We start from the raw sequence: 14,573 nt of genomic DNA on the forward strand, positions 1-14,573 counted from the left end.
ACCGGCAGACACCATCCCGCCGCCCCCCTCCGCACGACCGGACTGACTGGGAAACCCGCCGCAAAAGCTCATCTCGCACAGCGGCCGCCAAGCGACGCCCGCGATCCGCCGCTGCGGAAACAAGAAACGCCGCGTTTTCCGCCGGTTGTATGCAGGGCAGCCCGGGCCCTCCGTGAGGCAGAGTAGGAAGGAAGCGGCCCGCGCTGCAGAAAAGCCGCCAAGCGCTTTTGGCACGCTGGGTCTTACTGCGAAGAACTTAGCCAGGAACCAGCGGCTCAGTCCCTGGCAATTCCCCCCCGTTGGTAAAGCTGCCTGCTACTACAGGGCTTCCCCTTGCTTTTAACACGAAGGCACGCGGCGGTGATCCACTGAGGCTCCTGGATTCAGAAGGTTGAAGCCGAAATGGTCGACTATGCAGCTGTAGTTAATGGTGGACTTATATTAACCGTGGATAAACACGTGCCAGCACCAGTACCGCAGTCATGCAGCTCAGTCTTTTCCCCAACCAGAGTCTGGTCTCCCAGGCCTAGTAAGAAAAGGGGGACTGCTGTAGTTGGTGGTTGTGCAGAGGAAAAGCAGTGACTAAGCATCTAATCTCCTTACCAGTTCTGCCTTGGAGACCGGCAAGCACTTATTTGCAGTCTTGAGAAGGGTTTGCTTGCTAGTAAATCATTTCATCTTTGGCTCTTTGAAAATGGAGCCATTGGATGGCATCAAAGTGTGCTGATGTGCTGCAAAAGCTGCATGGTATCCAGTCCATGTGAGTGGGCGTGTGGGATTGACTCAATCCCAAATTATTATTTCTTTGCAAAATAAACAAAACATACTAAACCCATTGATTCAGCACTAAAAACAGCTGAGAAGGAAACTGGAAGTTGAGTCATGGTAACTGTGGACTTTTCTGTTTTCTTTAGTTTGAAACATTTTGCTGCTTATCTAAGTAGCTTTTTCAGTCTGAGAAGGAAATGATACCACTCCATCATGATTGCCAGCATGACACCAACATTTTTAAGGAGGGGAGGGGGGAAATCTCTGTTCAGTTGTGATGTTTTGCCAAATCATCAAGTCTGTTTGCCCTCACTCAGAAGTTATGTGTTGGTGTGTGAGTGCACACACAGGTACCTTCAAATCAATGTTGATTTGTGATGATTGCCTGAACTAATCAAAACTAGAGCTCACAGTCTCACACTTTTCTTGCTGTCGTACAGCGTATAGGACTTAACATATCAGGTGGCACCTTTCTAAATAGAAACTAGCTACAAACACATCAATGAATGCTCTCTGGAGTCACTGGAAATCACAATTTGACATGTGAAATTAGTTGATCCAAAGAAACAGTCTTGTATGTTGAGTGTTCTTATGTAAGGTGTTGAACCATAAAAATGGATGCTCCTAGATTAGAACATAAGATGATTCCTAGATCTGGTCAAGAACCTGTCTAATCCAATATTCATTCCCACACCCTGGCCAACTGGATGTGTTCAGAAGCTCACCAACATGGAGCAGGTATTCAAGGGATATAGAATGGTCTGTGAGAATGTCCTTGAGACAGGAGGAAGAGCAGCAGTCTAGGCATTGGTCAGATATCAAGGCATTAATGAGCTAGATTCCTTATCCCTACCTCCATACATTCTGTCTACAGCTGGTTGAGCTGTAATTTAACCCGCTTATCTCCTGGTTTGCAGAGATCTTGCTTTCCTGATGTGTTAGTCAGATGTAAGTTCCTGACATTAAGTTACAAGATAGAAGCAGTTAATTTGTAAGATATAGTAGGATTCAGATTAAAATGAATAATGTTGTTACTCAATATATGTTAAGTAATCTTGTAAGTAATCCAGATGGGAAGTACACAGATGGACTACTGTTACATTAACAGAATCCCGCTCTACACCCAAAGAAATTAGAGAAGGTCCCTTTTAAGATGTTTGCCATGCCCACATTCCTGCTGCAGATCAAGATGCCTCTTATCCCAGAATTCCCCTGGCTGCCATTCTTCCATCTCTCAAGATCATTCCCACATATCATTACAATACATCATCTGAGAAAGAGAGAAAATTGGGAAGGAATACTGAGTAAGCAGGAAAAAGCTATTTAAACAATCTGATTTTATTTATTTATCTATCATATATATTTATTTATCTATATACCATCTCTTAAATATATCATTAAGCCTTGATTAATCACACAGAATGTAATATTGAGCAGACTTCCCATTAAGTCAATAAAGAGCCATTTTACAAGCAGAGAACAAATACGTACCTATTCAGAACCATAAATTTGTGATAGACTATCTTTCCACTGTAAAAGAGTACACATTTTTTTCTGTACCTCTTACTTGATGTGACTAAAATTCTTTATATAATGATTGATTTCAGCTAGTTGGTATATGATTGGTACTTACATTCACCTATTTAAATCATGCTGCTCCTGAAGCATATTATGCATATGTGTGTATATCTCATCAATGCATAATTTCAGCATAATAAGGTTGCTAGCAAACTCTTTTTTGTAAATGTTGCTTGTGTTGTCCAATAAAAATGAAGGAAATCTTATATTGAATTCCAAAGGTGCTTTTTTCAAGAGGCAACTGGACTTTCTGGTTTTTCTTTGAAGACATTTCACTTCTCATCCAAGAAGCTTCTTCAGCTCTGCTGCTAACCAGAAAAAAAACACCTTTGAGGCAACCATGACCTGGATGACTGAGAATCTCCATAGACACTTACATTGAATTATTAATCTCATTTTAAGATAACAAAAAACACACATGTTATTCTGTAACATTCTTAGTTATTAATGTGTTAGTATGTGTATTCTAACTCTTATTCCAAAGTTCTTATAAATAATACTTATCCTAACAATACTCTAATGTATTTCAAAAATACCAATATATTTGAAAGAATTTCAGGGATGATATAACTCTGGAGCTTTACATGCTGCTAATGCATCTGAACCAACCTGTGAAATCAAAAGATGTTTTAGTAAAGATTTAGCCATTAATAATATTTTATTAAAATGCAAGTTTCAAACTACCCTCCCGGACTTACTACCCTCCCAGCCTTCCGTAAAGCTACTAAGTCCTGGCTGTTCCGGCAGGCTGGGGGCTGTTAAAGCACCCAGCCCCGTTTTAATTGTGACTGTTGTGGATTTTAAAATTGTTTGTATTGTCTTATTTATTCCCTCCCCTGTTTATTGTGAGCCACCCTCCAGTCCTTCCGCGCCGCTGTAAAGATCTGGCTGTCCCGGCTGGCCTGGGGTTAAGATTGTAGCCCCACTCGAATTGCGTGATTGTTGTGTTCTTTTTAACATGCTGTATTGTCTATTGTTTGTCTTTTCCCCCTCCCTTTTTGAATTGTGAGCCGCCCTGAGTCCCCTCAGGGAAAAGGGCGGCATACAAATAAAGGCAAAACCAAAACCAAAACCAAATCCTTCGGGAGTGGGCGGCATACAAAACCAATAAACCAAACCAAACCAAACTAGGATTAACTCAAAATGAATATTTATCATATGAATAAGAATCTAAATTTTATTTTGATCCTGATCTTCCAAATACATTTAATTATCTTCCAAATATATTTAATACTTAATATAAAAAAGGAAATGAGTCTCTGCCATGATATTAAAGGAGTCACATTATAATGATCATTTTTTGTTGCTGTTTTAATCACTTTTATTGAAAATGTATGTCTAATGACAACACTGAAAATCAGGAAATTTACCCCACTGTCACCATCATTACATGGTAAGGTTAATTTAAATAAAGAAAATATAGAGGCTTATCCTTTTTTGCATTTGAAGCTTTGAACTAATTAATCTGTTTGAAATTCTTAAAAGAAATTACTCTCGGTATTCCTGAAATAATAATCCATTTTTATAATGTTTATCTTTCCCATATATTCATTATAACTGTAGTGTTTCATTTACTTCAATATTAATCTAATATACTAATCTAAGAGAGAGTTTCAAATATATGTAAAAGAATTCAAATATCAGGTGACGTACCAATTTTTACATTTTTCTAGGTATATTTAATCAAGAGTCAGTTTGATATAAAGGTATCGGAGGAGAAACAGGAGACCATGAGTTTTAGTGCTGCCTTAGGTCTGAAGCCAATTTTGTAATCTTGGGCCAGCTAGTAAGAAGGAGGCAATGACAAACCATTTCTGAAAAAATTCCTGAGAAAACTACGGAAACTAGTCCAAGCACTAGTCAGCACTAACTTGAACGAACCCTTAACCAAAATTATTCATTTTCATATATCATATGAGAGGGAGGGAGGGAGGGAGGGAGAGGGCGCACTAACGTGAAGGAACCCCTAACCAAAATTTTTCATTTTCATATATGAGTGTGTGTGTGTGTGTGTGTGTTTATTTCATATGTATTGGTCCATTATATATGAAAGCATGTATATTAGATGCCAGAAACCCAATAATTGATCAAACTATTGTACCAATCAATAAATTTTGAGATTTAATGTCAATTATAATAAAAACAATATAATATCAGCCTAACTTTCTATATTATCTGAATCGGAACCCGTCTATGGTTTCATCTTTGTGTCAGCAGAGGGCAGCAAGCACAAACCATCTATCTCTGGTGAGGAGAAGAGTGAATGAAAGATGCTCATTTATTTAGCATCATGCGGTATCCATCAGTCATCCTTTCTATGTTAGGAAATTTTGCATGGAAATATCAAGGAGCCACCAATAGTCCAAATGAGGGTTAATAGAACTGCTTTTTGTGGACTATTATTTTTACAGAGCAATGTCTCACCTGACATTCTACCAAATTAGACAAACGGAAGGTGATCGTGCCTTCTCTTCCTCTTTCCCACTGTACATTCTCTCAACATATTTGAATTCAACCATATGTCACTATATTTGAGACTAAGGATTTGTCCATTTTATCTATTGAGTAACAATAAGACCACTTCAATCCAAGGCTTCTATGCTATTCCAAAAGAAGCTCTAGGGTTTGGTGTTCCCACAACACAACATTATTGGAGAACTGGTTGATTTACTTCCAACTGAACTGCAGTGTAACTCACTGTATAGCTAGTTTTCTTATATGAGATCCCCCTTGGCAGTGAAATCTTGTATCTCTTGCATGGGTTCCGGCAGGCACTACCGCCAGTTCACTAGTGGGTGGCTGGGTGCGCGCTTTGTACGTACTGTGCAATAAAAATTGTTCTGCGCATGCACAGAAGCTAAAAACAAGATGGCGCCTATGGTGCCGCCCAGAGAACCAGTTTGGGGATGTGGCAGGCCTGGATCGCTGCCAGTCCCAGTGAACCAGGCTGCCAAACCACTACCAGTTCGACCGAATCGGTCCAAGCCGGTAGGACCCCACTACTGGTTTCAGGTCATGCAAGAAAAATGTCACAAAACTAATGAGCAAGAAGCCTACCTTTCCTTAATTGACTGAAACATTCTCTTCAGTTCAAGGAAGCTATGTGCAAAGTGACAGGCTATTGGGTTTTTATTTATCTTTCCTATGATTCTGTATAAATTGAAGATAAAGGGATGAACCTGCACCAGCTTTGAACAGAACAGGAGTTTTTACTCCTTTTTCTCAGCATTTCAAATACACAGAAGTGAAAAATCTCAGAACACTTTCAAATTTGAAGCCAGTTTTCCCTAATTTGACATGTTTCAAATGTTTTGGACAAAACAATTCAGCACTAAGAAATATAATTAGTAGAAAATTAATAAAATTTATTTTTAAAAAAGTGTTGGACTTTATATCCTATCATTCCAAGTCAGCATGGCCTTTGGCTAAAGTTGAACACATCTTGCGAGCATTGGGCCAGAGAATCTTCAACCATCCAGATCAATGTTTCTCAACCTTGGCAGATTTAAAATGGGTGGATTTTGACTCATAGAATTCCCCAGGCAGCATGTTGGGAGTTGAAATTCACCCATCTTAAAGTTGCTATGGTTGAGAAACAGTGGCATAAGGCAATGTGAGAACAGTTAGTCCTTTGCTCCAAGTACACCTATTGGGCACTCAAACTTCCCTTTTTCTCAAATGCCATTCCATTGTAATGAGGAGGTATATGGCTTCGTAGGGCACACCACTACAGCCACAGATGTGCTGATGTACAGCCACTGATGTGTCAAACTGATGAGATTAACAGAGTTGGAAGGGACCTTATAGGTAATCTAATCCAACCCACTGCTCAAGCAGGAAACCCTACACTATTTCTGACAAATGGCAGTCCAATCTCTTTTTGAGAGTCTCAAGTGATGAAGCTCCCACAACTTCTGAAGGCAACTTCTGTTCCATTGATTGATTGTTCTCACTGTCAGAAAGTTCCTCCTTATTTCTAGGTTGAATCTCAGTTTCCATCCTTATTCCTTGTCTGGCCTTCAGGTGCTTTGGAAAATAGTTTGACCCCTTCCTCTCTGTGGCAGCCCCTCAGATATTGGAATACTGGTATCAGGTCTCCCCTGGTCTTTCTGTTTACTAGACTAGTCATGCCTAGTTCTTGTAACTGTTCTTCATGTTTTTGTCTCCAGTCCCCTAATCATCCTGGTTGCTCTTCTCTGCACTTTTCTAGAGTCTCAACATCTTTTTTTATAGTGTGGTGACTAAAACTGGATGCAGTACTCTAGGTGTGGTCTTACTAAGGCTTTATAGAGTGGTATGACATCCTTCTGAGCTATGACATCCTTCTGTATTTTCTTCCTCTCTCCACACCACACAAGCAGATTGGCTTTGCTCACCTAACACACTTAAGGACACAAATTCCCCTTTCCCTGGTTTTTCTGTGAGCCGCCCTGAGTCCCCTCAGGGAAAAGGGCAGCCTACAAATGCAAATAAAAACCTCTAAACCTCTAAATAAAGATGCAACGTGCATTGGGACAATATGCTGAGCTTGATTAGTGAGATGTATTGTTGGTAGCTAAAGGGATCCCAGAACCTTTGATTACTTCATGCCGTGTTTTTCAATGGCAAATAAGATGTGTGGCCTTCAACTTCCCAGCCATTCTTAAAAGTTGCCGAGGTTGAGAAATGCTGTCTTTCTGGTTCAGCCTATTGTGCAGCCCAGAAAACAGTGTGGAGCCCAGCCCAGAAAATCTATGGAGATTCTCAGTCATCCAGGTCATGGTTGTCCCAAAGATGCTTCTTCAAAAGGCGACTGGACTTTCTTTGTTGTTTTTTTCCTTGAAGACCTTTCACTTCCCATCCAGGAAACCCCTTCAGGTGAACTGAAGAAGCTTCTTGGATGAGAAGTGAAACGACTTCAGGGAAAAACGAAGAAAGTCCAGTTGCTTTTTTGGGGGGGAAACACCAGAAAGCAGATTAAACCATGCCGTGTGAATCGACAACCTGCTTTGCCTTTTTCTCTTCCCCTCTCCCCAATACCCCCTGGGCCGTTCTTGGCCTTCCTTGCTCACCCGTGTCAGTAAGAGGACATTTGTTAGCAATTAGAGGTGGGTGGGTGGGAGGGACAGCGCATATTTCGGCAGGGCTCCAAAGCCTCCTCGCCTCGCACTCCTTCTCCCCGTCCCGCCCACCCTAGATTTGGGGGCAGCGTCTATGGGGGTGAGGGGGGGAGAGAGAGTAAGAGAGCTTGAGGAGGAGGCAGCTGGCACGTAGAGAAGCCTCTCGTCCTGTTGGGACATTGGAAGGAAGTTTGTCTGGGCTCCGACCCAAGGAGCAGAGCGAGAGAAAGACGGAGCGTGGCGGTCAACATGCTTCCTGTGTGTTAAACGGCGCTCAGGGAAGCAAAGACGCCAGGGATGCTCGTGAGAAGACGGCAAGCCGCCGCGGGGTCCTGAAGGGTGGGCATCTCGCCCTGCTCCGCCTTGCCGTCCCATCCGTCCCCCGCCCCGAAAAACAGCAACTTTTAGCGGCGGGCTCCTTGGGCTTCGAGGGCGGCGTAGCCTCCCAGCCATCCAAGGATCGACGCCCTTGTTTCGGATGAGAGTCCCCCGACCCCGGCTGTCTCCTATCGGCCCTTAGGGCCTAGTCCCATGAGGTCGAAGCGTCAGCCTCTCGCTGCTTGTTTTCCCAGGCTCGGCTCGGACGGAGCGGGACTCCCGACGGTAGGAGAATGAAAGGTGAGTTCCGCGCTTAGCGGGGCGGGAGGGACGAGGCAGCTGCCCCATCAAAGGGCTCTCCCTCACCCGCTTCCTCTAGAGAAGGGGTCTCCAACCTTGGCAATCTTAAGCCTGGCGGACTTCAACTCCCAGAATCCCCCAGCCAGCTGGCTAGGGAATTCTGGGAGTTGAAGTCCGCCAGGCTTAAAGTTGCCAAGGTTGGAGACCCCTGCTCTAGACAACACCCCCAGTTACCCTCTTGGGCTGCTGTAGGTCGGACAGGGGAGGGAAAGAGGGCTGCTGTCTTGGGAAATGTGGTGGTTACCTTCCCATCTGAATTTTAACCAGACCGGATTTTAAGTTGTGTAGAAACTTTGCAGATGCTTTGGCACAACATATTGAGCATGTTGAAGAATAACCTTGATTAGACCTCTGTGCTTAATATGCACAGTTTCGTTCGGTTAGTGACTGCTTTAATAGACACTGTAAATTCAGAAAATGAGTTCATTCTGTGATCAGGTTAAACAGTTGTGTTAATAGCTGAAGACTAAGGAAGCAAGATAGGACCACAATTATCCCAAACTGTGGCCTATAGACAATTGGAGACAATTGGCGATATTTCTTACCGCACAAGGCCACCTACTCATCAGATTCAAGATTGGTTATGTTAAAACATCAAAACATCCTATTACAAAAATATACAATTAAAAATATGATAGTTGTCCTCCAAGTGAAAATCTTCATCTTGAATGCTTTATGGAAGAGGAGTGTCTCTGTTAATTTCTTGAAGGATAAAAGGATTGGTATTAATCTGCCCTCATGTGGCCAGCTGTTCTGCAGTGTGGGAACTGTCACTGAAAAAAGTCACTCTCCAAGTCCCAACCTACTTGAGCTTTTGAGGGATCGAGGATCTGCAACAGCCTTTCCCAGCTAGACTAGTATAGGATATGCAAATTCTACCTGGTGTATAACAACAGCACCCAGTATCTTGAATTGAGCCCAGATGCCTACTGGCAATTAGTGCAGCTACAACAGCCACAAATTAGGCTAGCACTCATCTGCAAGTAGGCAATAGCTGTATTCTATTTCAGCTGTAGCTTCCAACTTTATCTTCAATGGTAGCCCACCTAGAGAAAATGATGATCATCTGATAAGGGCACATGTCTTTGTTTTCTTCTCCTGGTCCAGGAGAGGACACAATGATCAAGCCAGTTGAAGCTCATAAAAGGCTCTTCTGGCCATATCCTCTCCTGCTTTTTTAGTAGAAACACCTGACTTTTTAGGGAAGTGTGACCTCATCCAAAGCAATAGAGGGGTCATCAGTATATTGACGCTCGCCTAACTCCAGAATAGTGGATGGCCTCTGCCAAAAGCTTCATGGAAGTGCTAATATGGGCTAGAGCAGGGCTGGGTCACACACTGGCCATGCCCACACCCAGTTTAGCGAGATGGGGGACAGTCGCGATACATCATGTGATGACACAGTGACGACGCAAGTTTGACACCCCTGGGCTAAAGGGTCAAACTCTGAAGCGTTTGGATGCATTGATGTATCCAAAGATACTATGTTTCCTTCTCTGCCAAAACCAATTAGAATTACTTAAAAAGCGCAGAAGCACTTGAAAACAATAGATAACTTAGAAGAACTTTGTGTTTGTTTGTAATACATGGTGCCCTTGAGATTCACAATTTTATTTACGATCTTCACATCCTTTGCTATAGGGCAGAGAATATTAATATTAAACCAGTGGATGTATTGCCTGGTGATCCGACTTGTCAAATATCTGAAAAGCATGAGGGAGTAGGGGAGGACTGGGGAAGGATGGCAATTGAACGTTCTCCTTAACCTCAACTGAAATGAGTGGGAAATATGTACAATCACATAAAGTAGTAATAGCCCTGCCAGATTTGACCACAATCCATGTAACCCAGTATTTTTTCCCCCAACATTGGCAATTCCTATATCCCGCAAAGAACAGTTTTCATATATCATAGAGGCAACAGCCCTCCCTTGTGGCCAGGACTCAGTCTCTGTTCTTCCAAAACAGACTTTTTACGTGGGAGATTTATATAGCTACTATCACAATAGGATCATTGCACCACTTCCCCTTTGTCTTGTATAGGATTACACTCCACATGAAAATCTCTTGACCTTCTTCAATCTGATACCCTGATGCCTGTGCTCCCAACCCTTTCAGATACTTTAAAGCAGGGGGCTCCAACTGTGGCAACTTTAAGACTTGTGAACTTCAACTCTCAGAGTTCCTCAGCCAACTCCTCTAGGAGTTGAAGTCCACAAGTCTTAAAGTTGCTAAGGTTGGAGAGCCCTGCTTTAAAATGCTGTCAGATCCCTATTCTATTGTCATTTAAAGGTAAAGGTTTCCCTATCAGTCATGTCTGACTCTACCACACGGTGCTCATCTCCATTTCTTGGCTGAAGGAATCAGCATTGTCCGAAGACTGAATGCTCTAAATCCCCCAATTTTCTTCTGACCATGCTTCTTACCATTTTCTATCCCTCTTCCAGTTTCTTTGAATCTTTTTAAAATTTGGTGCCGAGGAACAACTTCTATATGGTGAATGGGGAAGATGAAATCTGAGAAAATGTTTAATAAAAGGAAAACCAAGGGAGGGAAAATGAGGGGCTGGTATGAAATGGTGTGGGATTACCAAAAGTCCTAACACATCCTCTTGATAGCATAGCAATGTTTTGCCTCAGGGCTTCAGGATGTTCCCTCCTCCACCCGTTTTCCTGGTCCAACTTCAGAGATCAAAAGTAGAGTTCAGATTTCAAACTTCCACAAAAACTGATTAAAGGCTTCCCATTCCCTCCCCAGTTGGCTAAATGATTCATTTAATGCCAGCGTTCATAATGATGCGATTGAGATGAGAAAGCTGATGTTTCCAACTCCTCCTTGTTTTGAAAGTCCTGTACTGTTGCAAGTACAAGTCTTTTCTTGAACTGGTTGAATTCAGAACATGTACTACATCTTGCTTTCCTGCAGCTATCCCTCACCTAAGACCATTTTTCCCAGTCTGGTCATGCTAGCTGGAAATTACAAGAGGTGATGATCCACACATTTGGACGGTATCATCATCATTAAGGGAAGGTAGATATAAACCAAACTGCAGTCTCTTGAGTGCTAGATGCTCTTTTCTCTTTGTCAGGCACAAGAATCCAGAACAACAGCATGAGCTGATCAAAATTACTTCTTTATTGCCACATGCCTATTTACAAGAATCTTGCCAAACTTACTGCATTTTCTTAGGAACAGCCAGATAAGAGTTTCTGGGGGAGGTAAGATCTATGTTTCTTCCTCCTCTGCAAGGACTCTAAGCTCACCCCTTCTTCACACTTTCCCCCACTCTAGCTGGAGATCCCACTTTATTAATATAGGCAGTCTGGAAATGAAAATCCCATCCTTATTCCTTTCTCCTTATCTTTTAATATGTCTCAACATTGGGCTTGGTAGCTTGGTTTGTGTTTTGTGTATAGAGCTTTTGGCTGGAGAAAGCCTTCCCCACTTCCATCTCTGATTGACAGATTATAATGAACTTGATTTTCTTACCAGAACGGTTTTGCCTTCTAGATATTTGGCTAAATGGCCTAAGCTGATGGCAATAGTGATCAGTATTCGGGGTAGGAAGCATGGGGAGTTTATTATTTATTTATTTATTTTTATGTGGCTGTCCAACTCACACATAGTTGATCCCATGCAACTTAACAATATTTAAAAATTACCACATAAAAAACCCACCCCACTACCCCTTAACAGTAACAAAACAATCAATTCAACCATTTGATGGTTCCATCTTCACTTGCGGTCCAGTAACAAAACTGGGCCAGTAACAAAACTACATTTTACGGCCTTTTGCAAAAGCAACAAGGTAGAGGCCACTTATACCTTACGGGGAATGGTGATCCAAGAAGAAAGGGCCATCACTGAGAAGGCCCTTTTTCATGGTCCCCTCAGATCTATATCCCTAATCAATGGGATCCAAAACATATCCTGTCTTCCTGTACTGGTGGGCCAAGTTGTAATATTGGCTGATTTATTAAGAATCATTTTGTTGAGGGGGAAAAGTGTAATCTAGATTGCTGCAGCTCTGAAAATTCTTAAAATAATTTAATTAATGCTAATAATTAAGAAAAGCAGGTTCACATCTCCCATGTATCATGGAGTTACTGGGTGATTTTGGCCAGCCATTCATTCTCTCTGACTCAATCCCACTTACGTTACAGGAGTTGTGGTGATAAATGTAGAGGAACCGCTCACATATGCCGTTCTGACTTCTTGCAATAAATAATGAAGCTGTGAATATTCTGTCCCTCCAGAGTGGCTGCTCTTAGCATTAGCAACCAAAAACTAGTTATCAGTTATGCCCTGTTTTCCTTTTTAAATGGGAGAGAAAAATGAAAGAAGCAATGAGAAAATACAGAAGATAGTTTTCTGGGTAGTGTGGAAGATAGTATGTATTTGCACAACTCTGTGACTAAGATAAGAAATTGCATGGTAAAAGTCTTGTTCAAAAGCACCGAAGAGAACAGAGAAAGGAAGGATGATAAGAAAGAGAATGCATGATTGTGGGGGGGGGGGGGACTTCCTTGGTCAGGAACGGAGCGGGGATTTCTTTGATGCCAATTCTACAGCTGAACCAGAATCAAGAATCCCAAAGCTGGAAGCCAGCCAAATGCCAGGCTACCACAAGACAGAGCTGGATCTCTCCCTGTGTTCCACCAACAGACTGCAGAAAAGGAGCCAAACCCAGCACTTCAAGAGAGAAAGCGGAGCCTCAAAGAAAGAGAAATGTCTCCCAAGCTGAAAATCTTACTCAGATGGTAGATAAAATCTATTCAGATGGTGGTTTCCCAACACCAATGTGGTAGCCATTTTTAAGGGAATAACATGTTGCTTCCTAGATTCTCCTCTTACATAAACAGCTGATGGCATAGCTTTCAAATGCAGTGCAGTTGGGTGTGATCCAAATGTTCTGTCATGTATTTGTTTGTTCATTCATTGTATTTATGTAGCACCTCTAAGAACCACAAGAGGATCTTCCTTTATTTTATTTAGGAAGCTTATGTAGCAGTAGAGCTAAATGTGAGCAACTGACCTAAGTCATCCTGTGAGTTCTTTGTCCAAGGGGTGACTTCAATCTGGGTCTCCCTAGTCCTTCAACAACATATCTCAGGAACACACAACTTTCATCAGCCCAGGGATTAGCACAGCATACCAAGCGACAAACTTTAAAAACAGGTGAGGCTTGGATCCATTTGCTTGGCACCTTATTTCCCTTTCCATACCACCACCACCACCACCCCCATAATGCAAACATGATTTTCAATCCCACCATTCTGGAGAAACAGTGTACGTCTGCATGTGCAAAAGAGCAATATTCAGGCCATTTTGTTTGAGATTGTGCATAATAATCCTATTCCTTGGCTCTACTGCAACAGGCTTTGCAATGTGGCTATGTGAAGAAGCAAAGTATTTGAACTTAACTTACCAGACTGAATCTTTGTTAAGGAAACATCAAGATGAGGATATTTCTACCTGGCATCTGAGCCTCAGTGATAATGGCAGCTTTTGAAGCCTGGGAGAAAGCATAAAATGGCTCCTGGAATGCAATTAATAGCACTTTGCAATGTTGTGCAATTTGCAAAACATTGCAGAGTAGACATTGCATTTAACCCCACTCTCCTTTTATGTCCATGATGCATAATCCATCTTTCTGGGTGATAATAATGTTGCAAGAAACCACTCTGTGTTTAAGGTGAGCAGATGTTTTTGAAGGAGTAAGCTTCTTCTTTAAAATATGGATGATTGCTAGTTTTAGCCTTCAGGATTGATGAATGGGTAGCACAAACTTTTATTTTCATTTTTAGAAAACAGGGCTCAAGTGATCACAGAAATCCTGCTAGCAAGCGGAATTTCCCAGGATGCAAGAAAGGGTCAATTTGATACTTGCTAAGATCCTAAGGTAGCTCCTTCTTTGAAGTTCTTGAAAGTTGCTACTGTAGCTTTTTTCAACCTGGCTCCTAAATTTCCCAACTCAGCGGAAGATTGTTGGCATTCTGGTTCAAGAGACCTGGGCTGGGATATCAAAATGAGGAAGTCTGCTCTAAATTCTAGCAAAATTAACAGGAATGGTTCCATTTCAGCGAAAGACTAGAAGAGCTGAATTCCTTAAAATAAATGATTAAATTTGTAATGATTGTGTATAGCTGACAAGCTCTTCCACTATAGAGAATAATTGCAAAAAATGTCCTACATGATTCCCACTCAGTTTAATCGGATCTACATAACAGTATATCCCACGAGTTACATCTATTGCCTACTCTTAGAAATGTTCATGTAATGCTCTATCAGGAATCTATTCCTCATCATATTTTTAAAAGTTTTGCACTGCAACCATAGGCTTTTACCAGGATTCAGACTATTTTATGTTATTTGTGTCTATTCTTCCATTAACATGGAACATGATCCAATAGTACATTTGCCTTTTAAAAACACACAAATGCAATCATAA

The 14,573-nt window shown here is 41.8% G+C and overlaps 1 protein-coding gene across 1 annotated transcript in view; it reads left to right on the plus strand.

The window, feature by feature from the left end:
• Positions 1-7,576: 7,576 nt before the first annotated feature.
• The window catches only part of SCARA3 (scavenger receptor class A member 3), a 28,430-nt gene continuing 21,433 nt past the window's right edge, over positions 7,577-14,573 (plus strand). Inside the window, exon 1 of the mRNA XM_032214880.1 lies at positions 7,577-8,063. Coding sequence (XP_032070771.1) covers positions 8,057-8,063 — 7 coding nt within the window. The 5' untranslated portion in view covers positions 7,577-8,056. The remainder of the gene's footprint in view (positions 8,064-14,573) is intronic.

This window comes from Thamnophis elegans, chromosome 4, assembly GCF_009769535.1.
Source record: "Thamnophis elegans isolate rThaEle1 chromosome 4, rThaEle1.pri, whole genome shotgun sequence".
NCBI lineage: Eukaryota > Metazoa > Chordata > Lepidosauria > Squamata > Colubridae > Thamnophis > Thamnophis elegans.